We start from the raw sequence: 27,367 nt of genomic DNA, 5'->3' as shown, positions 1-27,367 counted from the left end.
ATTGAAAACTGTACATAATTCGTGCAAAACCCTCACACAAAGATCAAGATTGGTTTGATGAAAACAATGCTGACATGCAGAGATTACTCAGTGAAAAACATTAGTTCCAAAAGGTCTGTTTAGAAGACTACTTCTTAATCTTAGAAGGCAGTCTTCAACAACATCAAAAGAATTGTCCAATGCAAAGTTTGAGCTGAAAGACTTGTGGCTAGCCAACAAAGCAAATGAGATTCAATCCCATGTAGATGAGAATGACACAAAGAACTTTTGTGATGCTATGAAGATGATATGTGGTCCAAAGTCATCCGGAATATTTCCAGTACTTAATGTGGACAGTACCACACTGCTAACTGCCAAAGAAAAAAATACTACAAGGATAGGCAGAACACTTCATTGGCATCTTCAACCAGTAGTCATACATCATTGAGGAGGCAATTGATTGCCCCAAGTGGAAATCATCATTTGCTGATCATTCAGTGCTGACTGAAACTGAGATGACCTGCTGTCAAATGATATGCACCTGGAGCAGATGCTATACCAGCAGAAGTCTACAATGCTGTTAGCTTGCACATGGCACAAAGACTGACTGAACTATTCCAGTCAATGTGGGCTCAAGTAACTATACCCAAAGATCACAAAGATGCATCAATTACCCGCTTTAAGATACAAAAGGCAACAGACAATTTTGCAAGAATCATAAGGGCATATCCTTGCTGTTGTGAACTGGCAAAATCTTTGCCAGAATGCAGCTGAATTGCCTTGCATATTACAGATAGCAATGGCTCTGGCATGTGGCTTCAGGAAAGGACGAGGGACCACAGAACTTAGTGTTTGTAATTTGTCAGCTTCAGAAGAATTGTCAAGAACAGAACTCCAACTTATTTCATGTCATTCAGTTACATAACAAAAACATTTGACACATTCAGTCATTGGGGACTCTGGAAGATTATGGGAAATTTTGATTGTCAGAGACATTCATTTTAATGGTTCAGTAATTCCATAACGGCTTGCTCATTTGCATTATGGATGACAGTGAGTTATCTGAACCATTCCCAGTCACCAGTGGAGTCCAGCAAGGCAACACATATTGGTCCAAACATTTGTCATCATGATGTTCTCAGCAATGTTTATTGATTCCTTTTTGACTGTGACTAAAATACCAGACTGATCACAAACTCTTTAATATGAGGAGATTATGGGCAAGTAAAATGTAACAGGAAGTGACTGTTCATGATCTCTTATTTGCAGATGACTGTTCCTTGAATGTGAAATCTGAGTCTTACATGCAAGGGAATATAGACCATTTTTTAAAACATGTGACAGTTTTGGTCTCACAGCCAGTATCAAGAAGACAGAGGTGAGGCACAAAACTGCCCCAGGAAATCCTTACATAGACAGATACCATGGCCAGATGATCATGACAGTGGACCAGTTCAGCTACCTTGGCAATACACATTATGTAATGTCACTTGCAGTCTACATTGATGACAAAACCAATGTCACATTTGCTTAAGCAAACTGATGGTCTAATAAGCAATTTTTAATAATGTCCCTGCTGTATGCATGTAAAACCTGGAAGTTGTACAGATACCATACCAAGAAGCTGAAACTGATGGGGATAAGATGGCAAGACAGGGTCTCGTACACTGAGATTCTCACACATATAGGCATTCCAAGCCTCCATACTCTGCTGTTGAAATGACAGATGTGGTGGACAGGCCACATCACCAGAATGTCAGACTAGCGACTACCAAAGAAGATCTTTTGTGATGAGTTGAAGGTTGAAGGTGTTAAAGTGATCTCAGGGAGATGAGATGAAACACTTCAAAGATTAACTGAAGTCATCCTTGAAAAACAGCAAATTTGAACCTGAGTCTTGGGAAGATCTCACACAGGAACATTCAACTAGGTGCATTTTCATCCATGCTGGAGCTGGATTTATGCTGGCTGTGTCTACATATGGTTCAAATTTATATTGAACTTGACATAGACTACACTGCTATAGACTTTACAGGTAGGCCTATTTGCACAGAGTCACGTAGGTGACTGGTATTCTGTTTATAGCATACTGCACTGAGTGGGATTGGCACATCAACAGCCTTAACACAGTAACAGGCACAATGAGGTGAAGAGTTAAAAAAAGTATGCTAATTATATGTTGATTTGTTTGTGAAGATTTCCTTGAATGGACCTGCTGTATGTGAATTTGACCTGAAGGCAGCAATTGATGAATGGAAAAGAAGACAACAGTGATAGCTCTTTAACAGTTCATTAACTTGGGCATTTAACGAATATTAGGAGACAACAGTGTGTCAGAATCTCTGAACAATATTATTTGGATGAACAAATATGGAAAATAATTTTTAATGAACCACAATGGAAATATATGCAATTTGATGTGTTTCTTTAGGATTTCTTTTGACAAGTGATGAATCAGAATGGTTTACTCATTTTATGCATTTCTCTCAAGAATTATAGCCTTTTGATTTGGAATAAGAAAGGAATATTTGTGGACAATGGTCTTTCAATAAGTGTTGTGCTAAAAGTAAGTTTACACACAATTTTCGATCACAGTTGAAACAAATTAAAATTTACTTAGCTATTTGAGAACTAAATTGAAGTATACTAATTTGATGAATTTTTTTACAAAGGTCTTTTTATGATGAGGTAGATGAATACACCTTTTTTTTATAAAAATGGTTTTCATTTCTAGAATAAACCTATCTATTCCTTGACCTCTCTCTCATTAGTATCAATAAGCAGCATTATAAAAGGTTGAATGCCTTCCCACAACCTTTTGATGCATTCGCAAAAACTGCTGAGAATATTTTGATGATGTCAATTAACTGTCAAATATCATCACTGTTTCTAAAACTATAATTTATATATAATTTATATAATTTATACATAATAATAAAAGAATTTTTCAAATTGTGTGACAGAATTCGACAAAATGTGACTGAAAGCATCAAGGAAGGAATTACTTTGAAATTCATGTTATATAAATGATACCAATCTGCCATCAACTAAAGCTACCCTTTACTAAAAAAATAGAAGGAAAAAAACACCCTTTAAAAACCTTCTCAAAACTGCTGAATATATTTTGGAACAATTATGAAGCAAAACATTCTGGCATGACATCCTCTTTAAATTTGTACAAATGATTACATTTATGGTCACCATTCTAAAAATAGAAAAACCTTTACATGACATTTTATTGTAAAACACTGAACAGAATTTATTGAATTAGGCAGCATTTTGACATGTTCTACTTGAATTGATGCATGTACAAATGATTCCAATATTTAAAAAACTTATAAAACCTTTAAATGTGTGTGTGTGTGTGTGCATGATTTGGATTTTTGATGTAGCTTTAACAATTTTTCAGTCATATCGCTATGATGTCTGCAGTGTGCCAGTTTTTAGTGATGTCTAGCACTCGGGCATCATGCCACAGACATATAGCATGATGTCCCACACAGTCACATTATCCTGACACCAGGTCAACAAATCCTAGCACTAACCTCTTAATGCTGAGTGCCAAGCAAGGCAGCTGCTAGTACCATTTTTATAAGTCTTTGATATGATTCGGCCATGGCTTGAACCCGCGACCTCCCACATCCGAGGCAGACGCTTTAACTACTAGGCCATTGGAGCGGTCAGAACCTTTTAAGTTACTTCTTGTCCAAACCTGCTGGATGGAATTTGACCAAACACATTAAGTCCATTTCATTTATTGCAAATGATGCCAATCTATCAATAAGGCTTCTCTCATGAAATATTGAAAACCCTTTAACAACATCTTAGAATCTGCTGAACAGAATTAGACTGAATTTGACACAATGAACTGCGTGAAAAATGTCTTTGAAATTTACACAAAGGAATGCTGCTCTGTCAACCATATTATGATGCATTGCTGAAAAGCAAATAATAAAATTTAAAATTACTTTTAAAAAACTCCTAAGCAAAATATAACTAAAGTTGACCGCATTCTGTCATAAAAACCTTTCAGTTTTGCACAAATGATATTGATGCATTATTCAGTTTAGCTATTGTTACTAAAAATAGAAAACCTTTAAATGATTTCTTATCAACTGGACATGTTCCACATTTTTCAGAAAACATCCTGGCATAAGGCCTTTCAGGTTTGCACAAATCTTCAGCATGACTGCCATTATTAAAATTATAAAAACTATTAAAAATCTGGAAGCATTATGCTAACCCAGATTTCATAACCAGCTTCAACTGCATTTGACATTTTGGTGAAAGATCTCAGATATTTGTACACCTTTTGTTAATAAAATGTTATTGTAAGATGGTGAATACCATTTCAACATGTCAGTTTTTTAAAAGTGATGCTCTTGCTTTGAGTGGTGAACAGTATCTAGAATTGACATGAGATGATGTGTACCAAAACTGTGTCATAGTGACCTGCTTTTTAGGATTTATTATTTTTTTTACCTAAAAATCCAATCCAAGCTATAATTCCAATGCCTTTTCAGTTTTTGCCACCAAATTTGCACTGAGACTGCATCTTTGGATGCACATGTTATGCACCAAACTGACATACTGATGCTGTTGATACATCATGGGGTGAACAGTGAGGATGTTGCTGTTACCTACTTTCCATAGTCATGTCAGTGTTCTACTTCCAATTCCTTTTCATGCATTGCCACCAAACATACAAGTTGGGAGAACATTCTTTGGATGGATATGTGTTACACATCATAACTGTGACACTGTGACTTCTTTTGTAGATTTATTCAAACTTGCTCAAAAGATGTGTCCATTTTTCCTGTTCAGGTTTTAACGTCTTCACTACTCAATGTAATACGTAATGACATCAAACTTAAGCAGTATGTGCATATATATATATATATATATATATATATATATATATATATATATATATATATATATATATATATATATATATGACATGCATCAATACTGGGTCAGTTTTAGCCTACTTTCTAGTATTTATTATGAATTTGTTTCACCTTGTGTACGCGCTCAAATTTCAGTACATTGGCATCAAAGTTACATTGATAGTGGTTCTTATGATAAATGTCTGGACAGCTGGGTGACTGTGACTTCCTGACCAAGGTTTTGAATATAATTCAGAAATGGTGTCTCTGTTCTAATTTCCAAACTTTCGCTCCTATTTCCATCAATTGTAGGAACATGTTGGGGTTCCGATTTGTCGCATTAAAACTGGGTTTTTGTAACCTACCTTCTACAGATTATTGAACAAACTATTAAAGATACAAACTGCTACAGAAGCAACAGCAGTTATTGATCTTCTCACTAACATCTTTTTTTGTGTGATATCATTTAATTACTCCTATTATTGTGTACATGCATGCAATGTTTAACTCCTTCCAAAGTATTAGTAGTTTTCTGACAGCTTCAGTTTTCCAAGCAAGACTAGATTGCACCAACTTTACATTTCAAAATACTAATTACAATTTATTCTGATTTTTATGTTCAAAAATATAATTTGTCAAACATAACAACTTAAAGCTCTTCAAGTGAAGAGTGTTTTAGGTTTTTATATTTTATTCCAGAGCCACTTATCCCGCCCAAAAATTTCCACATTGCCAAAAGTATTGCCGAGAGAGAAGGTGAATTGTCCCTACAGTGGGATCCCTATGACTGCAACGGTCATGAACTTGAGTCTGGCTATGTGCTAAGCTACAACCTATACTACTGCCAGGTCACTAATGAAGCATCTTGCAAATGTAAGTATATTTGTAAAACTTAACAATTATTACATTATTATCTTAGTTACCAGATCTAAATTTAACTTCATTGAAAGAGAGGCCTGAGTAACCAAATATGGTACAAGTAGATGCAAAACTTGTTGTAACATAACAGAAGGAAACTCATTAAAATGGTAAGCTATTTCAAGTCAAACAGGACATGAATTGCAATTCAAGAAATGTGATTTATGCCTTGATATGTGTGTGAGGTGTGAAGCCTTTTCCATAGGTCAGACGAAAAATGATCTGAGAAAGAGAATGGCAGTACAAAGACAGCAAACAAAACAGAGGAGCTCAAGTTATTGAAAGTCAATAAACATATACATAACTGTTCAGGAGGAAACTTCAAAGTCTTTCCCTTTTATGAAGTGTTAATTAACAATCTAATTCCGGACCATAATAGCTCGAGCTAATTATTTATAAAACTTAAAACAGGATTATTGGTACATTGTATCAACACATTTTAATATCATGATGAAAGAATAACTTTCTAAATGTTTTAATTTGTAATGGATCACATTTTGCACTGTATCAATGCATTGATGTGCCTTCATGACATTTCAACATTACAGATTTTATTTTTTGTACAAGTGTGGTATATAGATGCAAGGAAGTCGTTAATATCTCACCATTTAAACAATGTTATAATTAATATTACAGTGACGTTTAAATGTTTATTTACAAAAATATTGTAAAGGAATGATGTATTCACCAGAAGAGCATCCATAAAGTTGATGCAAAAGCGTTTGAAGGAATAAAGCATGGGCATTTTTCTCATTTTTTGTTACATATATATATAAAACTCCATGGGCAAATAAAGCCTCCAGTGTTGGCCTATGAGAGAACATAAAAACAATGTAGGCATTGACAATCTTGTTTAGTTTAATTCAAAAGAGTTTTTTATAGTTCTGGCAGCATCAAAATGTACTCAATCATCAGATCATTAAAAAAATAGTTATATATTTTGTTTAGTAAAGGGATGTCTGGTTGCTCTATTAAGAGATCAGTTATTAATAAAAATTGATTTCAGGCCCTCTCAGCTGCATAGAATGGCTTTAAATGTAAGTAAAATATTAACTTATCAAACAGTATTAGTGCAAAACAGTAATATGGCAGAATGATCCTTGCCTTGTATTTCTTTATTGCCAGTGAAAATGTGGGATTGTTTCTATAATTCAGAGATGCACAAAACCAACTCTTTATCACCTCTATCAGTTGAATCATCAAAGCTTTATTCAGAGGACATTGAAATATTTCCTTCTTATCTGGAATGTCAGATTAATAACCAAAAATACTAGATTGTTTAAGAACATTTAACTTTCATTGCTAACATGCTGTCCTGTTCTGGTCAAGATGAAAAAGGGAAATGGCCACAATGAATGTGGTCTGCTGCAGAAAACTTGCATTAAACAAACCACAGAAAAAATTACAGTCCAATAGTTGTCAATTCAGAATAATGTATTAATAGTTGTAGTAACACTGGGTTTCCACTAAAGAACTTTTTATTACGTCAATTTACTCTTGAATGAAAATGTTGCTGATCAGACCAATAATATTGCCATCATGGTGGTAGACTGATCTGGTGGCCTAAATGGTTAGAGAATCTGCCTTGGATGTGGGAGGTTGCAGGTTTGAACCATGGCCAAGTCATATCAGAGATGTAAAAAAATGGTACTAACAGCTGCCTTGCTAGGGGCTCAGCATTAAGAGGTTAGTGTTAGGACTGGTCAGCCTGGTGTCAGGATAATGTGACTGGGTGGATCATGATGCTACACGTCTGCTGCATGATGGCCCAGTACTAGACATCACCATAAACTGGCACACTGTGGACATATTAGCGATATGACTGAAAAATTGTTAAAGCTACATTAAAAATCCAAATCACACACACATACATACACACACACACACATGATATAGATATTCCTGACCCAAACATTTCGTGAAATGACCCATACATGGGGATAGATATTCCAGACCCATACATTTCTGTGTAATGACCCATACATGGGGATATATATATTCCTGACCCATACATTTCTATGTAATGACTCATACATGGGGATATATATTCATGACTCATACATGGGGCTAGATATTCCTGACCCATACATTTCTATGTAATGACCTATACATGGGGATATATATTCCTGACCCATACATTTCTTTGTAATGACCCATACATGGAGATATATATTCCTGACCCATACATTTCTATGTAATGACCCATATATGGAGATATATATTCCTGACCCATACATTTCTATGTAATGACTCGTACATGGGGATAGATATTCCTAACCCATACATTTCTAAGTAATGACTCATACATGGGTATAGTAACACTTCTTACATACATGTGCCTTTTAAAGGTTTTAGTTTTGCAACATTCTTGAAGGAGTTACATCCCTTTTCAACAATTCCAGCTCTTCACTTTGGAGATTAATTGCCCTTTACTAGAATATCTTAGGAGCCATCCATTGTGTCCTGATGTTGTTTGGCATGAAAACAGGGGCTGCACAAGTCACCCAAAACCACTGAAAACCTGCCCAAAACCACTGAAAACCTGCCCAAAACTGTCCAAATCCACCACAAACATTATGTAAATCAAATGAAACATACCCAAAACCACAAAAAAGCATTGGAAAGAGTACTATCTTGTTGAAACAGATGAGAAATTATGCGGCACTTAGTATTTATATCGGATAGAAATGACAAAAGGGAGAAAAATGTTACTGGATTCATTCCCATTGCTGGTTATCAAATCAAAGGCAGACCCAGTCAGTACGTTCCAAATATAAATGGCCTCATTGTGAAGTAAATAATGGACCAAAGATAATGATAGCAATAACATATGCACGATATTATATATCTGTTTACATGTATTTGTAATTGTCTTTATTAACTTTTTGTTGTCACTAAGGGCTACAGCAATATATTATATTTCTTCTTGACATTTTAAATAAAAATTATATTTTGAAATCATGTAAAGGTACTGATTCTTTATTTTTAAATTGAAGTGAAATTAAGTGCTGATTCATTGTTTTCTTTATACTTCATGTCATGGCATTTAAGAATATTATTGTTTTTGCTTAAAATTTAATGCTGATGATAAAGCAGTCTTCTACGCATGTGATTCATTTGTGCGAGGCAGGTGGGAAGATCTATAAATACATACATATAAAATGTAAGGCAAAAAGGTGTCTTCAAAACACAAACTTTTTAGTAAGAACCAAACTATTTGAGTACATGCTGTAACAAAGCGTCAGTCTACGGAAGTTACAGATGGCGGTACAAATCAAATCAGTGAGAAGATAAAAATAGGGTGTTCTACAATGAATGAGAATGGTGATATTATTTTTTATTTCTATCATGTAAGGCAAACAGTGCATATGCAGCAAACTAGCAGCAGAGAGGGTTAATAGACTTTTGCTAGAACATCATTTTTGAAAAAATAAAGCTTCCTACGAAAATAAAAAATATAAGCGTTTTAATAACATCAAACTGAAGCCTCTAACTTATCAAGAGTTTCTCTAATTGGGTTAGTTTATTTTGTTACTTTGTTTTTGTCGTTTGTGTTTTTTTAAATATATGCAAATTTAGCAGCAGGGGTGTCAACATACCTTTTTCAAGGAGCCCTCATGCTGAGAAAATAAGGTTCACAAAATGACCGAGAAAAAAACTATCATGGAGGGTTATTTTGCTGAAATAAGGCTCATCAAAAAATGTATCATTTTGTGCCACTCACTGAGGTCGATCCCCACTCCTGCTGTTCTTTTTTACCCGAAGATTTTGTCAAGTCCTATACGATATTGTGATTGAGGGTCATGTAAATGTATTGTTATAAACTATATGGTGTAGCTTGTGCTTTTGAAAAGAAGTCTTTAAACTTAATTATATCCATATCTCCGTTAAACCATGTTTGATGAATATTTCTTAAAGTATGTGTATCAACTCACTTAAATACAACTAAAATATTACAGTTATCTGTGATCACTTTAGGTATTTGTGTATATCATTGAGTTACATAAATTACATCTGTATTTTTACGCCTGCCTCTAGAAAATATTCTGGCTGGATTTGATTGCTTATCTAGCATCACATCATCATAAACTACTAAATTATTAATAAATCCATCAAGATCATCTACAGATGGCGCTTCATCAATATTGGTGATAAAATCAACAACACCATCAATGTTGCCGTCCTCATTACCATCTAAGCTCAACAATTTTGCATTTTCATTAAATCTTTAAGCACTTCATAGCATCGCTGATCATCAAACAACAAGTATTAGCTAATGTTACTGTAAGATATTTGTATGAACCTAGTGAACTTGAAGGCGGTAAAAAAGAGCAACTGGTCTTATTTGGAGTATTACAACACATACAATTTCTAGCATGGTAAGATCCACAGGTAGACCTGCAATCTACAGATTAAATTCAACTGCTCCTCAACTTGGATTTGTACATGAACAATTACAAGTAATTCCTGAAGATACACAATTACCATCACATTCACTTTTGTAAGCTAGTGCCTGGGTGCCAGCAACATACGTCAATTACATTCAAGACAGGTCAGCATCACATTTTCGCGTGTGTGACCAAGAATGCTATTAATTCTGTCATGGTAAATTGTCTTGGATTATTATCAAACATTGCCATAACATTACTGCATTATGTCTTACACAATGATTATTCTGTTGTTGATTTAATGTCATGATAAATTCAGCATCAAGATCGAAGTTATATATTTTTTTCTTCGTATTTTTTTTGACTGATCAATTTTTTCTTACTACATCATTGCTATTGTCATCGTTAGTTTCCTGGGTTTGATCATTATTTTCTGTGAAGTCTATGACAATTCTCCACAGCTGATGTTTTCTTCTGACTGTGAGATACACTAAATTTGACCATTCAATACGATAAACAATGATCCAAACATTTGTATCTGAAATAGTTAATCCTTGCAATGAATGAATTGTTATAGCATATCCTAACGTCCATGGGGAATTTTCATCTTCAGTGCATCTTCAACAATATTAATAGAAACTAAAACAATATCATTTAAAACAAGTTTTTGTTTTTCTGATGACCCTGGAATTTCAACATTGATATTTTGTAGACGTGTAGCAGCTGTTCGATAACATAATGGTACATGTAATTCTGAAAACGTTTTTTTGTGTAACTGAAATAATTGCTGCTGAAGTTTATCATGAACTATCTTTCTACTTGCAAATATTAAATCGTTTGGTTTCCACATACTACAGAAATTATCAGTGGGAGTCTCTGAAATTACCCCACGTAATATTTCACACTGAGTTTCAATCGGCTGTAATCTGATTAATTGTGTAAGTTGTTTTAAATCCTTAAACAAATTACATTCAATTAATGTTTTCTTCATTTTTGTATAATGGTTGAACAAAAATTAAGTGCAGATGGATGCTAATTGGCTCAGCAGATTTTTGCAATTGCAATTGTAAAAATGAATTTTGCTCATGTCATAAACAATACACAAAACGCAGAAAGCGAGGACTAGTTCCATAAATGCAGATGTGGAGTTCTGACTGGTGATGAATATAGTAACATTTGTCTCCCTTGTTTCAATGTTTACTTCCAGTCTAAAAAATGCAGCTTATTTTGTCGTCTGTTTGTAGAAAATAACACTGTTTCCATTTTTTTTCTTGTGGTTTTCAGTATAATAAGTTTAATTTGCATCATGTTTGTAGTGGATTTGGGTGGATTGGGGTGAATCGTGCAGCCGTGAAAACAGTCTCAAGATGTTGATGTATCTTTTATGATGTTTTCATTTCTTCTACTTCATCATTTTCAGAATTACTGGATTTGTCAATCAATTTCATATACAAGTAGTGTATTTACTAGTGTAATTTGGTTTTAACAGCTTAGCTGTTACTCTCTGACTAGTTTCATTAATAATCATGTCTGACACAGATTACCCATGTGAGAGAGCATTCATTAATAAGTATGTTGACACAGATTACCAACATGAGAAAGCAATGTGGAATAGATATAGCTTTGGGAGAATATGCCTAGTCCGTAAAAATGCTGTTGATAACACCACATTTTTTTCTTCTTCAAGACTGATGAAGACATTTTTATCTACCATGTTGCTAGCAGTGTTTGCTATCATAGAAAGGCAGGAAAATTCATTTGCAGTCTGCTATAAAAGATTAATTCTCCAATGAAGGGATAACAATCCAAAATATGGTGTTTAGAGGATGTCTGGTATTTTACTACTGCAAATTGAGAGAACATATTGCCAGTAGAGCCATGCTGCTCCCAGTCAAAAATAAAAGATTTTTGTCCACATTCTAATTATGCAGACATCATGCAAAATCTGTCATTCTGTGAAGCATGACATTCAAAATCTGTCATTCCATGAAGCTTGACATTCAAAATCTATCATTCTTTGAAGCATGACATGCAAAATCTGTCATTCTGTGAAGCATGATATTCAAAATCTGTCATTCTATGAAGCATGACATGCAAAATCTGTCATTCTGTGGAGCACAACATGCAAAATCTGTCATTCTCTGAAGCATGACATAACCAAGAATAATATGATATCAAAGTGATGTCAGTCTCCAAGAATATTATGATATCAAAATGATATGTCAGTCTTTCCAACAGTATATCGTAAATTTAACTGCCATAAATTTGTTATGTTTGACTAATTAGAATGCTTGTTTCATATTACATATCTGGTATCTGTTAGAATATTGTTTACAGACCCTACATGTATTTATAAATTAGATACATTATGAAACTAATCATTGTTTATCATGGTGTTTAAAGAGATATTAAACTCTTGGGGTTAAATGTTACAGGCAAGAATGTGGCAAGTATTGACCTGCCCAAAAATCTAATCCTAAGAACTTAAGCTGTCTATGTGATCTGTAAATTTTCATTTTCTTTCAGTTCCTCCATCAAGTTCAATTTCAGTTGAGCGGCATATGCACAGTTATACAATAGTAAAACTGATACCTGCGTTTCGCTACAAAGTTTGGCTTACCGCAAGAACGACAGCAGGGGAAGGACCACCCACAGATGCAATCGATACATATATTTACATGCAAGGTATTCACTAAGTACTAATATTTTCTAAAATCTTTTTTCATATGAGTATATACAGTTAGGTGGAATAAAGTTTTCATTTTTATTCTGTAAATTAAAACGAGTTATGTGTAAATTTATGTGAATAGTTCATAGTCATAATTCACTTGTTATAGGAGAGCCTTAGAATAAGAACAGCTTTGTAACAAGTTGTCACTGTTTTGTAGTATTTCATTTTCCATTTAAATGAGAAATAAATTGAAAAATGAACCACTTGAAAACGGTAACCACACGTAACATCACCCCAACGCTGCTAATGCACACTCTGATAGATCATTCATCAATGCTGGCCATGTTACTATTTTTATATTCCTGTAGCTGATTCATATTACAGATCTATTATTAGACAATAAGTTGAACAGTTTGGCTGCCTGCCTAAATAATGCCGTAACACATTATCTCACTGGCTTGAATCAACGAAAACCAAGTAAATTTTATCCATATAGTGAATTCAAATAACTATAAAGGTAGTGAAAATTGTGCATACAATAAAATTACATAAATTAAGATTTTATTCGCACAAGAAGAACAAAGACTTGTCAGCAATATTTATATTTAACTAACTGTCAGATAACATGTATCAATATGTATATTTAACTAACTGTCAGATAACATGTATCAATATGTATATTTAACTAACTGTCAGATAACATGTATCAATATGTATATTTAACTGTCAGATAACATGTATCAATATTTATATTTAACTGTCAGATAACATGTATCAATATGTATATTTAACTGTCAGATAACATGTATCAATATGTATATTTAACTGTCAGATAACATGTATCAATATGTATATTTAACTAACTCTATCAGATAACATGTTTGTACAGTTTCCCTAGGGAAAGCCCAGCAAGTATGGTTTAAACTTAAATATCTTTTACCAATCCTGGCTTCCGTCTTGGGAGAGCCAGGCAGCAGGTCAAAGAACAAAGCCAGCATAGAATGCAGAACCATAAAGAAAGCAAAAATTTCTAGGTGAACCTAGAGTGATCCTGGCAGGTTTTTATCATACCCTTTTGTACCTGACGTAAGTCCTTCAGGTTTATATCATACCCTACTATACTTGAGGTGAGTCTAACATGATTGTGCCATACCCAGCTGTATCTGGGGAGAGTCCAGCAGGTTTATTTTATACTAATGTGCTGGGGAAGGGGGAGTCTGGCAGACTTAGATCACTACAGTAATGTCCTGGGGAGGACTCCTGGGAAAATTATATAATCCATAAATGTACCTGTCAGGGAGCCCAGCAGTTAGAATGAGCAGTATTTCAAGAGAAATGCTACTAGCTACCTACAAGAATGTTTATTTTAATCTGACTTCTTATCATTGTCTGGATTGGAGTAAAAAAAATAAACAAATTTATTTAAAGGTCCAGATGAGAGAATGTCAAGTTGTTTTTATTGTGAACAAGAGCCCCCAAGATAGATAATTTAAATAATGAAAACAAATTATTAATACCATTAAGAAAATTAGACCAAATATTGTCAAGTATCAAGCAATTAGGATCTATGCTTGTCTCAAATTATATACAGTTATATGCAGTGATGTTTATTTATGTAAAGAGTTCTTTGATTTTTTTATAAATATGAATTGTGATGATTTAATATAATCAATCAGATCAAGAAAAAAATCACAATGTATGGATGTTGTAGTTAAATAAAATTTAAAAAATCATTTTCACTAAGTTTTAACCTGTTTATCAGAAGAAAAATGTTTTAAAAAGTTGAAGAAAAAAGTTTAAAACGTTGAATTCTTTTGCTTATTCTCAATAGCAGCAACTGTCTTAATGAATTGTGATGAACCTGCAAATATGCTGACAGTCAGCCTTTTGTATTTCATACAGGGTTCTTGAATATGATTTATCTTTATTAGGAGTGAACTCCCTTTGATTTGTTTGGTACCAGTTTTTATGGATTTCATAGTTGCTACAAACCATAAATTTAAAGACTCCACAAACAATTATCTTGAGTGAAGAAAAGAAGAGTATTTTCCCTAGCAGATGCATTCTAGAAATTTAAGAGCAGTGAAACCGCCCCGTGATGGTCAGTGGCCACAAAGTGCCATAGTGTTATGTATCATATTGTGTGATATCAAAACCACTCAGCAGACTGAAGAAATGATTGAATGTTACATCCTGATGCCTATGCATGACAGGATATGGGTGGGGTGGGTGTAAAATAGCAGGCTTCAGTAATGTAGTTAATAATTTAATGGAAGGATATTAAATGAGAAATACTTAAAGCAAAGAAATGGTTATTACATTTTTGGGGCAGAGAACAGTGCATTGGTACCTACATACCATATATACTCGCATATAAGCCCGTTCAGGTATAAGCCGACCCCCCAAACTGAATTGGTAAAACTGTTATAAAGTGCATGACCCACGTATAAGCCGACCCATAATTTGTAGACTACCGATACATCATAAGATGCACAAAGTGAGTTCTGAATATGTTTATTTAGGCAAATCACATTATTAAATAAAATGAAAGTAAGAAAGCTAATTTGTATATTGAAATAAAAACAATTCTAAAGTGTTAAGTCTTAATGGAAATTTAATTAATCCTCATTCTAAAATCATGAATTATAAAAGTTATTTCACTTTTAGAATCCTTCAAAATCTGGCTCTGTATCAGACTCGCCAAACAGTTCACGAAACTCTGCTTCTGTTACGGACATGCTTTCATCATATACGTCATCACTGTCATCATGGTCATCCGATAGTGTGTCATTCTCACTATCCTCGTCATTGTCGGATTGAAATATAGCATCATCCTCTGTTCCATCCATGACGTTGCTGATATAGCACTTCCTGGATGATTTTGCAACCATTTCTGATGGAATTGAGTCCCACACTTCTTTTACCCACTTGGTGACCAAATCGATGTCCGGCCTCATTAAATTCCCGCCTTTTGTCATTTTCACAGCCCCTGAACAAACCCATTCTGCCCACATCTTTCGTAACTTGTCCTGAAAAGGTTTGTTAAGGCAGACATCAAGAGGTGTGATTCAATTGATCAAATTATGATTGGTTTCAGCATGGACATTATTCAAGTATTGTGAGAGTTTATAACTTTGAGCAGAAACCATGTGTCCACTACCATATCTCATTAAACAATACATCTGAGAGTAGGCATGTATTAGTAGAGTCATTGGCATTGTGCAACAAAACAAACCTATTATCCCCAAGGCATTTACCACAGATTAAGCATATGGTAGCTATTGTACAACACTCTACCGCTAACAAACCACTTTGCTTTACAAACAACTAAACAACAGTCGTATATAAACTGTGGCTGCCGATTACTTCTAAAACACCTGTCAAAGAAATCCCACAAATTATATTGTTTTACAATTATTCATGCTGACTCGTATATTGCCCTGTTATTTACCCTTCCTAAGTGTGTGCGCAACAAACCCCTATGGAGCCTCTCGCTATTGTTCCTTTAAGACTATCATACATGTATTTCTACTCTTGATCAAAATGTTGGTTGTATATACCTTCAGTATCATAATTCTTTTTTTTTTTACATGTAGATTCTTTTCATATTTACACTGAAATAAGCTAGTGTGCATTTGTACTATACCATAGAGTTTAATGATTACTGATTAGCTGAGGGTTAAATACTTGACTGGAGATTACTAATATGGCAGTTCTTTTGGAAAATACATGTACCACCATGGCTCAAATAACACGTATGGCTCCATTTTCTGGTGGATGGACATCTGTCAAGTAGACGTCAAGTACATTAAAACATGTTTTTCATTCATTATCCTACCACTTAAGTTAGAAAAAAAAGATTTGTTTCACTTCACGACACCACAATGTGGCATCATTAGGCATGTGATCTCATCTTCGGCGATCAACAGAAACAAAAAATACTGGAAATCAAGAGAAAAAAGCGTAAAAATTTCAGACTTGGACCTTGGCCCACAGATAAGCCAACCCCCCCTTCTTCCAGGCCTTATTTTTTTCCTAAATTTTTGGGCTTATATGCAAGTATATACGGTATACACATACAAGAAGATGTTGAAATAGAGTATATGTACACGTTTCATTTTATTTATGTAATTCCATTACAACAATGTACAAAGAAACATAAATTATAGAATTTCTGTCAGATTCCATTCAAATCCAAGTACATAATTTCTTCATAATACACTCACACCACCTTGTGAAATAATGTATTTTTAGAAACATTCCTATATGCTGAATATGTCCAAATGGCTGATAATATAATGCGTAAATCAGACATTGGAAGTTACCAAAAATAAACTTTTTTTTAATTCTAAAAAACATATTTAATTGAAATTCATACAAAAGTATTGACCTCATGGTATTCTTGAGGTGATCAGTTCTGCAGGTGTAAGGCTGTACTATGTTAGGTGGTTAACTGTTCTTGTGTAATTCATAAATAAAAAAGCCCTATATTCGTTGAAATGTTTGTTCATAAATATCACCTTGCACTACAGCAAAGCAAAACCAGTAGGATGTTGGATAATGACTGAAAGTCCATCCACCACTACAATTTAAGTGGTTCTCTTTCAGTCAGTGCTGAACAGTATATGTAACATTTTAGCATGACATTGAAAAGTGACTTGTGTATTGGTAAGTTATTTGAAACCAGTGATTTTGGAGTTTTTTTATTTTACATGTACATATATGTGGCAATGACCCACTGCTCCTGACAACATAATGCTAGATGACTGATCAAACATTTTATTGACAATTGTTTACCTTGGATTGAGGAAGGGTTTTGTATAAGACAAATACAAAGAAAGCTTAATTGCTTTATTGTTGGTGGTAAAATAATAATTACACTAACAAATATTCAAGACTTCAGCATATCTGGTCAAAGTATTAAATCAAACACTTGTTTATTTGGTTCTAGGGCTATATAGTGCTTCAAGAAATTATTATGAAATTTCAGGAGCCACATCACAATGATACTGTATTCAGATCTGTGTTATAATAAAGCATGTTATAGTGGAATTTCACTGTAACAGTAAAACAATTACTGGTTTGTGAAAAAAAATCATCACAAACAAAATTACCTAGTAAAATCAATAAATTGACAGTATCATGTAGCTTATCATCAACTTCATTCTTTGCCATGAAACGAAAATGTGCTATTAAAGTGTAACAAATAATTATCACATTATTCAAGTTTTTCATTTTTCGTTTCAGAATTCCCATTGTGGGGCAAGGTTATAATTGGAGTAGGCTCCCTTGGTGCTTTTCTGCTTATAATCCTTTGTTGTGTGTAAGTAATTTGCAATTATGTATGCCTCCGGTTACACTCATTAGTTTTGTGTATGTAATTTAAAAGTAGTAATGTTCTACAGCAATATTTTTATCTGAAACCTGATGTCTTCCTCTTGCTTTAAGGGGGGTGGATGGAAAGACTTACCATTATTTCTTATGGTAGCATATCTGCCAGAGAACTGATTGCTATATTTCTCAGCTGTTTTTGTTTGATGCAAAACAAACTTTCCCTGCATCACATTGCCCCTAGCAACATTAACTAGCTCCTAGCAACAAGAACTGGCCTCTAACAATATTTAAACTTGCCCTCAACAATTTTAACATAATATTTATATTTTTATATTCCTAGTCATATAAAATTTTCACTACATTTAATGTCATCCATACTCGGTTAAGCATTGCTGATGTTTTGTAGTGTTTGACCACAGGTCTCACACCACTCATTACTTTTAATACCATATGAGGCAGGTAAGGTATTGTTGTTATTACATTGCATTTGATTTCAGGTTTTACAACTTTTCAAAAAATTATAATCATAATTCTTTTTTTTTATTGTTCCTTGATTTCAGAGATTTTTTTTGCAACAGTATGTTGAAGAGTGTGAGAAAATGAAAGGTCGCATATCCCATCTGCCTTGCTTGTACTAATTGTCATTGAAAAAATGACTGTTTTGCTGCTTATGGTCAGAGGGAGTTCACAGATTCAGGCACACTTATAAGAGTAGGAGGAAAATGCCCTATTCCTCCTTATCTTCTGAACATAGAATCCCTCAGGTCTCAGAGGAAGATTAGCACTTCAGTATTATAAGGCGCTGCAATCCTAAGAGCATGTGGGATCAATCTCTGTGGAAACATACAAGGCCCTTGGACCGCAGACATTTTGTTCTAGCTGTGTCGGTGCCTATTAAGGTTATGTCCAGTGCATCCCTGCCTTGAATGGAAATATTAGGGTGGAGAGTGATTTGCACTGCCTCCACCACCTGTGAAGGAAAAGCAGCCCCCACTTCAGGTCCATCACCTAATGATGGTAGTTAGTTGCATCTTCTGTAAGGGAGAAGCAGCCCCCACTTCAGGTCCATCACCTAATGATGGTAGTTAGTAGCATCTGCTGTGAGGGATAAACAGCCCCCACTTCAGGCCCATCACCTAATGATGGTAGTTAGTTGCATTTGCTGTGAGGGAGAAGCAGTCCCCACTTCAGGCCCATCACTTAATGATGGTAGTTAGTTGCATCTGCTGTGAGGGAGAAGCAGCCCCCACTTTAGGCCCATCACATAATGACGGTAGTTAGTTGCATCTACTGTAAGGGATAAACAGCCCCCACTTCAGGTCCATCACCTAATGATAATATTTAGTTGCATCTTCTGTAAGGGAGAAGCAGCCCCCACTTCAGGCCCATCACCTAATGATGGTATTTAGTTGCATCAACTGTGAGGGATAAGCAGCACATTCTTAGAGCTAATAGCCCAATGATGGCAAATTGTATACTGAGCCAGACTGGGAGAGCTATGATCTTGTTTTTTAAGAGATGAGGAGAGTGTTGGGCACATATCAGCTTTAACTGGCTGCCACGAACTGGTCACTGGTCCCTTTCAATATGGGGATGGATTTGGTTGAGACAGCTCAGCTTGGCAGGATACTGATGAACCCAGATGGGGATTGAAGTCAGTTCATTAGACTAGGCAAGGGGATTGGATCCCCTTTCCCACTAATCCCTACAAAATCTGGGAATCCATGTCAGGGAAATTAATTGCCCTTCCTATTTACACTGCAATGGATATCATGACCCTGGCATCATATCAAGGCTGCTGCCTGTCATGACCTACTTATAAATTGGAGACAGAAGGAAGGAGGAATGCTGATCGTTTTGTCCAAGTTACTCAGGGAAGGTCAGGAATTATTCATATCATCCTGCCAAGTCTGGGATAGTAACATTACTCGGAATGAGGAGTTATAGAACAAGGTTCTCATTACCCCTAGGTTTCCTCAGCATCTGAGAGAGATGGGGTTGCAAAGTTCTGCCTTCTGTTAGTGAGAGCAGAATTGAAGACTTCCTTTCAGTCCTAAAGAACTCCAGTGAGTTCAATGCAGAATTGGCTGAGATAGTGCCTTCTCCCTTTGGGTACCTTGCCTCCAATCCATTGACTTGGGTGGTGGAGGAGTAAGAGATCTAGTATTTTGATAAGATGGTAAATGAAATGTATCATCTCCTTCCCAGGGATTTGTATCCCAAACCGTTAGACTCAGAGGGCAAAAAAGTTCTCCCTGGTTTGCAGAGAAACTCTGAAGGGTTACCTTATGCCCAGTTCTCCATTTGGTCCTCCTTTGGCTATAGTCAGGGAACTTCCTAAAAGGTCTCATAAGGGCCAAGATTTTGCTTGGCAGTGTAAGGGTTGGTCAGAAAATCCCCAACCTACCCCCAGACATTGGGACATCTGGTCTCTGTGGCTAACTTCAGGATATGCACCCTTGTCTGGCCACTTCATTCTCCTCACTTGATACTTGGGTATCACAAGCTGTAATTGCCATGGGTACTGGGATTCACATTACAGTTAAGATGCTGGAGGTGTTGGAACTTGCAGTTGAGTTGCTTGTCACCATAGCTGAACATGCCAATCTTTTCTCATCAGCCTTCTGAAGGAGGAATCTCTGTCTCAGCTGTGTTAAATTTCTTGCATTGTCGGTGGTTGCTAAAACCCCATGACATGCTTTATCCATGTTCATAGCATTCAGCAAAGCTGCTCCACCTCCACAGTGATCTTGCTGTATACACATATAAGGTCTTACTAGAGCATATTAAGAACATTCTTCTGGCAGCTGTTCTGGAGACATAGACCTTCTTTGGAGGACTCATTCCCTCAGTGGAATCTCAAGACTTCAAGGTCCATTAACACTGGTCCCATGCACCTGCTCCTGGTCTGGTAAAACTGATCAGGAATTGTATTCACCAGTGAACTTCTTTAAAAAGATGCAGACCCATTTCAAGAGGCAACCCCAATTTTAATGTCCCCATCTTCCACTGGTTGCTAAATGGGGTCACTGGAAATGTCCAGGGAGGGCGTTTTCCAACATATCTCCCTTTCTAAGAAGGGGGTGGGGGTGGAATAAATAGTGCTAAACTGGGGGCTGAGTCCATAAGGGAAATTACAAGATTTTGCTTCTAAAGGTATCTTCAGTCAGTCAATTTGAAACTAGCATTTCCACATATTCTAGTATTAGACCTACATTTCGTTTAAGTGAGTTTCATAAAAAATATATACTACAGTTATCTTTGGTAAGAAAATAGACCACATAAAATGTGGGGTCATAAATGAGTTTGTCACTTCTAAAAAATCCTACAGACTTCTTCAGTAAACAACATTCAAAAATAATGTTCATTTGAATAGCTTAGTTGAAATTTAAAAACATTTTGTATTAAATTTGCATGAAAAATGAAATTATTTTGGAGTAAGATCAACAATTTACCGGTATCAGATAGTTTAGTCTTTGAAGGTACGTGCAAATGTGAACATTAAAATTTCATTATGTGAAATGGCTATCAGCTGCCATTTATAAGGAGTCAGTTAAGGACTATCCGAAGTCAATATCACATTTCCCATCTGCACAGATTAGTCAGAATTGTACTCCAGGATAGACTACAGGATTCTCTCTATTCCTATAGTCAATTCATTTAGATATAAGAAAATTTCTGCATCTTTTTCAAAAGTGTCTCTTACCATTAAATTCATTGTGATTTTAAGGTAGGAACTTATTTATGACCACATACATGACAGATGGGAAAAGGAAAAGAAAAAGAATACAATTCAGCTAATTGAAGAGGATTCATTGAAAAATAGTAAAAAATCCTACAGACTTCTTTAGTACACAACATTCTGAAATATTGTTCATTTGAATAGCTTAGTTGAAATTTAAAAACATTTTGTATTAATTTGCATGAAAAATGAAATTATTTTGGAGTAAAATTAACAATTTACCAGTATCAGATAGTTTAGTCTTTGAAGGCACGTGCAAATGTGACCATTAAAATTTCAGATAGTGAAATGGCTATCAGCTGCCATTTATAAGGAGTCAGTTAAAGACTATCCGAAGTCAATATCACATTTCCCATCTGCACAGCTTAGTCAGAATTGTACTCCAGGATAGACTACAGGGTTCTCTCCATTCCTATAGTCAATTCATTTAGATATAAGAAAATTTCTGCATCTTTTTCAAAAGTGTCTATTACCATTAAATTCAATGGGATTTTAAGGTAGGAACTTATTTATGACCACATACATGACAGATGGGAAAAGGAAAAGAAAAAGAATACAATTCAGCTAATTGAAAAGGATTCATTGAATGTTGTATTAAAATGCCACTTGCAGGCTTTCATAAGGTCGGAAAGATTGGAACTAGAATATTTGAAATCTATAAAATCACGATTATATTTTCAAAATTTTATTTATTTCAAGATCTTTCCAGTATGAATGATGTTTTGGGGCCGATTGCATTAAGGTGGAATGCTTTATGATATCCATCAGTCTATTCCTGTTTCATTTCTGCAAAATAATTGAGTTCTCCACTATTTACTCACACCAAACTTTGCAAATAGTTTTTATGTGGAGTAAAAAATTTAGTTAGTATCAAAGGTCAAGGTCACCATGAATGAACGAAGACGAATGCTTTCTATGCAATAACATTAGTTCTACATCACAGACCTGGATCAAGGTTTGTTGCATTTGGCCTAAGAAAGAAGTCTGTCATTTTGGAGATCAGAAGGTCAATGGTCAAGGTCACCAACTGAAAGAACAAAAGTGGATTCAACACAGGAACTTTAGTTCTTCATCAAATCATTATTTGGATTTAGTTTCATGAATGTTGTGCACTTTGAGTAAGGTAAAAGTGCATTGAATGACGTCCAAAGGTCATGGTTAAATATGATAATAAAATAACAGGTTTCTGTAGATTAATATTAATTCAAGACTACATAGCCTGACCAAGTCATGTCACTGAGATTCCATAGTCAATAATCCCCATAGTAAACCATGCCCTTATAGTGCCTATATAGAGGGCTGCTGAACACGAGTTGCATAATGTAATGTGCATGATACACTTACTGGCCTGTTAAATTAGATTTTTAGGATTGTAAATTGTGTCTAAGTTATTACAGATGTTCCTGTGTTGCATGATCTGTGCTGCCATTATTTGTCTTGAGTACCATAATTTCACCTTTTTAATTTTTCTTCCAGTAAAATCCATCAATATATCAAAGGCCGTCGAGAAACATATGGAAGGATAGAGGTATGGCATTTGTTTTGGTCATCATCTCCTTGCCAACAAAACTGGGAGGTTGTTCCAATGTTAAATTTGCATGTTTGTAGTTGCTCATTTTTTAATATTACTGTGAAATACAGACTTATAACCATTGCCAAAACAAAGCTAAGTTTTTGTAAACTATTCTTTGAACTATGTACTGCCTATGGGAGGAGTACAATGAAACCTGTGTTAACAGATAGCACTATATTAAACACACATTTGTAAACTTTCTATAAGGGAGACCTGTTTATATTGACCACCTTTAATGAATCTTTTTTTCTAAGTTTCACAGATCTTTGTGACCTGTATGTAAGGACACATTATTATGACAACATTCTTAATCCTGTTTATGAAATTCACATATTTTTGTGACCATATCAAAGACATCAGTGCACGAGACACAGTTGTGTGGTCTCTTAAGCATCCCTATAGTTTTATGTATATCTAACAATGTCTATTATCATTCATGATTATAATTTGTAAGGATTATTTAGTTGATGATGTTTTCAATACAAATTTTCCCCAGTGATCGTAAGTTTGCACTTTAAAGAAGAGGTCATTCTTGCAAATAGTGAATAGATCCATTCATAAGTTTCAGGGTGGAACAGTACTATTACAGTTAGGTAAATATCATGATACAGTTTCAAGACACAAGTTCTGAAAGACCAGGCTGAACTAATTTCTGATTAGTAAACATCTGATCTGTTTAATAGTTTTGATCACTCAAGAAAGAATATGCATCTTTCATTTTTTTCTGTGTTGCTTATTAGCTTTGTATATATGAGAATTATTACATAGAATTAGGCAATTCTTAGTAATAAACACCAGTCATAGAAGTTATTCAGTTATATTAAGAGGATTAATTATTTTAATTTAATCATTCATTGGAATTACAGTACTAAAAATATTCAGATTAATTGGATTAATAACTTTTATAGGAATTACTGTGAATTCACTTATAGGCACATTGGGATCATATCTTAGTGATTCATCTGTACTGTTGTTCAGTACATTACAGGACATCATTCAGAATACCATTGGAACTCATTTAGATTACTTGATATCTTTGGACTTGATAGAACATTTAAGACTGTTTAGGATTTCATTCATTATCCTGCAAGTTATTTTTACTTTTCTCTTTGTATTTTAGGGAATAAGTTATATTTCCAATTATACAAAACTTGTTGGTATTATATCTTTTTTGCTACTTAGTTTAAGACCATAAAGTTGTAACAATAGACAGGTTCACTTTAATCACAAGTTTGTCAAAAAATACTTTTCCTCACTTTAATTACTTTTAGATAAATGTAAATGTTGGCAGTAAGATTAATACCGATATTAAAATTTATCCAGGGCAACTCTTACATAGAAAATTTAACTCAACCCAACTTAATACAGCTCTTCCCTGTTATAACTCACCTTGTTATAACATAATTCTGGATATAAAAGTACTACTATGGACCCCATGACCAAAATCATGCCAATGTATAACAATATAAGGTGAAAGAACACAAGGGGAAACTTGCTCTTGTATCGTCATTTCATTTTTAAAACACCATTATTTAACAAATTTTGATAGTGCCCACTTTTCCACAGTTCTGTATATTATGTTGTTTTCAGCATATCACAGTTTCATATATATCACATTTCTCCCTATAACATGGTTCAGTACATGATGCAGTTGATGGTAATAAACCCTTACTACCTTGTTATAAAGTGAAAGAGCTGTATGTACCACTGAATGCTGTTTGTGAGGGAGAGTTCAATTGTGAATACATTTTACTTAATAAATAAATCCAGATGAAATGGAAAGGTGTCTCAAAGTTGGCCCATCATGACTTGTTGTTTCTGTAATGTAAGTGTTCATTAAATATAAAATTTTATATGCAATGAATTTACAGTAAAATCTGTTATGAGTGACCTCTGCTATGAGTTACCACCCGTCATTTCCAACACAAATTGTAATGCAGGGATCAATTTTATTGTATAAACGCTCTGTCATACGAGAGACCACCTGTCTTGAGAGACCACTTTTGGTTGGCAGAAGGTGCTGTCTCTCATAACAGGTTTTACTGTATTTACATTTTATGAAATCAAGAGCTTCACAGTAGCAAGTTTTGTATTAAATTGATGACTGGTAAACATTACCTTCAACCTCTGTGCAGTAACTTTTTGTTACAACATGAAGTTGCTGTTTAATTTTGTCACTTACATTATGGCTTTTGGTATTTAAAAGACTTTATGATGGTAATGAATGAATAATTTATCTGATGTAGTTGAATAGAGTAGGTTGTCACATGTAGCATGACTTTTTGTGTTTATAAGACTTTATTTTGGTAAAGAATGTGAAAGTTATCAGATAGAATTCATTAAAGTAGGTGCATTTTACTATTTTACTCATAATTTTTGAACATTATGTTTCAGGTTCCAGAGACAGGAATTCCGTTTGATGATTATGTAGAGGTATGATAATGAGACAAAAAAATGGCATATTTCTCAGCCTCAGCATGGTCTAATCTCAGAATAGTAGGGGAACATTCTGTTTTGATCAAGAGAAGACTAGCCTGTCTATTAGAAAAGAGATTCGACTGTGTACTAAAAGTTTTCTTACTACATCAGGGTTATCCCCCTTTTGTTTAAAGGCATTTTGGGCTTCATCAGCTCTAGTTAATGACCACTGTAACTTGAAATGTGCATTTTTAAGTGACAGGGCTTTCTTCAGGCCTAGCATACATAAAAGGTCTGGAGAAAACACTGCATATTCATCCCTGTATAATTAGCACCCATATTTCATTGCTTATATCTGAAATCCAGTTTAGGACATTATATACTGAGATCTGCCTTCTACTGGTTTAATGATATAATACACAAGCAGGTATAAGTCTGTACTGCTTGTTCTATTTATAGGTTTGGATCTGTATTGTTTTGAAAGTGATTTTAGCTGAGCAGTATAGACTCAGATCTTATAGTGCATTATGGAACAGTGGCAGATCCCAGTCTATACAGTGTAGATTGTGATGTTCTGGTGCATTATGGGACAGTGGCAGATCTCAGCCTGTATAGTGTAGACTCAGATCTTATGGTGCATTATGGAAGTGGCAGATCTTGGTCTATACAGTGTAGATCGTGATATTTTGGTGCATTATTTGACAATGGCAGATCCCAGTCTATACTGTTTGTTTCATCAGGGAACAGTGCAGACCCAGATATTCTGGTGCATTATGTGACAGTGGCTGTCTGGGTCTTTGTTGATTGTTCTATCTGTGATTTCTGGTGAACAGTGTAGACTCAGATATTCTGATACATTATGTGACAGTGGCAGATCTGGATCTCTGCTGCTTATGGTTTGTATGCATTAATTTACACTGGTTTATAAACTCTAAAGTTGACAATTATACCAAATCTGATATCCCATATTGCACCAGCAGATAAGGATCTATGCTCTTCATTTTGAAATTAGTTAAAGAAACAACATAGACTGATCTGCTGAAATATATGATGACAGATCTACTAATATATATAATAGATCTGCTGGCATATATGACAGATCTGCTGGCATATATGATGACAGCTCTGCTGACATATTATGACAGATCTGCTGACATATGATGACATCTGGCATATGATGACAGATCTGCTGACATATATATGATGACAGATCCGCAGACATATTTTATTACAGATCTGCTGACATATGATGACAGATCTGCTGACATATTATGACATATATGATGACAGATCTGCTGACATATATGACAGATCTGCTGACATATGATGACAGATCTGCTGATATATATTATGACAGATCTGCTGGCATATATGATGACATATCTGCTGACATATGTGATGACAGATCTCAATCAAAGGAGTTTGTAGTTGTATGCCCATTAGGGGTGTGTTTCA

General features: G+C 34.7%; 1 protein-coding gene across 2 annotated transcripts in view; it reads left to right on the top strand.

Annotated features, from left to right (window-relative positions):
- LOC149806997 (uncharacterized) overlaps positions 1 to 27,367 on the top strand; it is a 151,433-nt gene that overhangs the window by 109,029 nt on the left and 15,037 nt on the right. For both annotated transcript variants that reach the window (XM_089960518.1, XM_089960526.1), the window contains exons 13-17: positions 5,568 to 5,741; positions 12,701 to 12,859; positions 18,093 to 18,168; positions 23,398 to 23,449; positions 25,889 to 25,927. In XM_089960518.1, the coding sequence (XP_089816644.1) occupies positions 5,568 to 5,741; positions 12,701 to 12,859; positions 18,093 to 18,168; positions 23,398 to 23,449; positions 25,889 to 25,927 (500 nt within the window). The remainder of the gene's footprint in view (positions 1 to 5,567; positions 5,742 to 12,700; positions 12,860 to 18,092; positions 18,169 to 23,397; positions 23,450 to 25,888; positions 25,928 to 27,367) is intronic.

The sequence above is a fragment of the Sinohyriopsis cumingii genome, chromosome 1 (assembly GCF_028554795.1).
Source record: "Sinohyriopsis cumingii isolate HCF-2022 chromosome 1, ASM2855479v2, whole genome shotgun sequence".
In the NCBI taxonomy this organism is placed as follows: domain Eukaryota; kingdom Metazoa; phylum Mollusca; class Bivalvia; order Unionida; family Unionidae; genus Sinohyriopsis; species Sinohyriopsis cumingii.
The sequence above is the reverse complement of the archived record's forward strand: the minus strand, read 5'-3'. Positions and strand labels throughout refer to the sequence as shown.